Source organism: Anneissia japonica, unplaced genomic scaffold, assembly GCF_011630105.1.
Source record: "Anneissia japonica isolate Jap-2015-1 unplaced genomic scaffold, ASM1163010v1 scaffold133422_len6010_cov161, whole genome shotgun sequence".
Classification (NCBI taxonomy): Eukaryota; Metazoa; Echinodermata; class Crinoidea; order Comatulida; family Comatulidae; genus Anneissia; species Anneissia japonica.
Window position 1 is genome coordinate 3,518 of NW_022683161.1, and position 2,493 is coordinate 6,010.

At 37.5% G+C, this 2,493-nt stretch overlaps 1 protein-coding gene across 1 annotated transcript; it reads left to right on the top strand.

Moving 5' to 3' along the window:
• Positions 1-1,158: 1,158 nt before the first annotated feature.
• On the top strand, positions 1,159-2,364 carry LOC117125015 (DNA-directed RNA polymerase III subunit RPC6-like). The gene has a single exon (XM_033271406.1). The coding sequence runs from the start codon at positions 1,273-1,275 to the stop codon at positions 2,215-2,217; it is 945 nt and encodes a 314-aa protein (XP_033127297.1). The 5' UTR covers positions 1,159-1,272; the 3' UTR covers positions 2,218-2,364.
• Positions 2,365-2,493: the final 129 nt, after the last annotated feature.

The following is a 2,493-nucleotide window of genomic DNA, read 5'->3' on the forward strand; positions in this document are numbered from 1 at the left end:
ACACCCTTATCTATGATGGAGATGTGTATAAGAGACAGATGTATATGTATCTATATATTATGTACCGGTATATATATTTTGTATATATAAAATCATATATATATATATATCATATATATATATATATATTATATATATATAATATTATGTTGTAATTGTATTCTGTTAAAAGGGAGTGAAGAAATGTTGATTTGATTGATTGATAAAATGCCCCCACCTCCTTTTTTTTTATAGTTGGGACATTATCCATACCTCAACACTAACACAGGACCCCAACATTTTCTCACGGCCAGGCCCCAGGCCCCAGGCCCCATGACCGATCACCGTTACACAACTGCATACGAAGCACAATAGACGAGCGTATCGAGTGGTGCGTGTGGGGGAGTGGGCGCACACCCCTCCAAAATATACTCGTCCCCCAGTGTCCCAGAAATCACACTTAAGTAGTTAAAAATCACGTACCTATATTATTAGGCCTACTTTATTTTGCGAGCTAGCATCCTCTCATCTAATCATCGCCTCCACGTGACCTTCGTTTGCTCTCCCTATTAGCCCCCATTTCACGATTTCTAGATACGCCACTACATTAGACTACAGTATATTTTATTGTTTATTCGCAAAATTAATTTTTATAGTATTTTTATAAATACTATTCAGACCGTCATAAAGTTGAACAGATCTCAGACTCTATAACTCTATATCCCGATAAATGTATATTAGCTTAAGAGCCGTACATAGATTCCAATTTAAAAATGAAGATGATAATTACCTTATAATGTATAATGTGGCTTCGGTAATGGTTTTGTGTTGACGTTTATTTTATACCTCTTTCAACGAAACGCGACCGAAATTATTTGTATTCAATCATACAGTACCACGACTCTATAATTGAAACGCTAAATATCGGGATTCTCAACAAGAATAAATTGCCTTTTGCGTTTGTTTCTATAAACATGTTTTAAATATACTATGTTCCTTTCGACGTATTTTATATTTTTATATTGTAATTTTTTAGGCAGATGTGTCTTAATTAGATGCTGTATTACTGTATCAGTTTTTCCATGTTTATACTTATTAAAATGTTCTACAAACTTTCAACTGTAATCTGAAGTTTCGGATTTTGTGTCTAGCGCCCTCTCTGCTGTTGTTGAACTTTGACATCACACGAGTAAACAATTTTGTGCTGCTAGCGGCCTGATCGTGATCGGCTAGCTGAGTGGCTGTGGTGATCGTAGACTTTTTCGCTAAACAAGTGCTATAAGAACAATTAAAATGGCTTCTTCCAGCACATCGATAAAGCAGGAACCTACCGATGTCATGGAACTTGAAGTTCGAATAATGGAACTTTGTAAACAAAACGCGAACGGTGTAGCCGATTCTGTTATCCAGAAGAACCTTCCTGATATCGGCGTTCAGCAGCGCGTGTCGGCTATCAACCGACTGCTTTCGACCGGCAAAATCGATCTGGTCAAGACGAGTACCGAGTTAATGTACCGGGCTAAAGATCCGACATCGTCTGCTAAAATTAAAGGAGCAGATAATCAAGAAAAACTAGTGTATCAAATAATTGAAGAATCTGGAAATAAGGGGATCTGGATACGAGATATAAGGTACAGGAGTAACATCCTTCAAACTCAAGTAAACAAAATCTTGAAAAGTTTAGAAACAAGAAAACTAATCAAGGCGGTTAAATCAGTCGGTGCTTCAAAGAAAAAAGTGTATATGCTTTACAATGTACAACCCGATCGCTCTGTCACCGGTGGGGCCTGGTACAGTGACCAGGATTTCGAGGCAGAATTTGTGGATGTACTGAATCAACAATGCTTAAAGTTTTTGCAACAGAAGAATGAACTCGCAAAGAAGATGAAGCTTGAACCATTGTCTGTTCGTATGAAATCGTTCTCATCCTCAAAAGAAGTTTGGAAGTACATCTCAGAGTTGGGCATCAGTAAAGTAGAACTTTCTGTAGAAGACATAGAAACAATTTTGAACACCCTTATCTATGATGGAAGGATTGAAATGACCTTAATGGCGGGACAGGGAGGGTCAGTTGATTCAGGGGAGGTAAAGTTGTATCGGTCAGTTGAGATGTTAATAGAGCCAGCAGGAATCATGCGTGTGCCATGTGGTGTGTGCCCTGTGTTTGATCAATGTAACGAAGGGGCTATAATTTCACCTTCAAACTGCGTTTACATGAGCGAGTGGCTAGAATTTTAAACTAAACATTGCAAATGTAACATGAGCAGGAACTTTGAACTTTAAACTACCTTCATAAGAAACAGCACATATCCATTTAAAGTTGGCATGAATGTCCAGGTTTACATCATTAAAGATTGAATAAATAATATTTATGATCAAATGAAAGCCAGTGTATATTGTTTAATCTGTTGTGTTTGTGTGTCTAATCTAATCATATATATCCCCCCTAATATTTGACAAGGGGGATGGTCCATTGTATCATCCCCCCCCCCCCCAATATTTTTACTATGTATG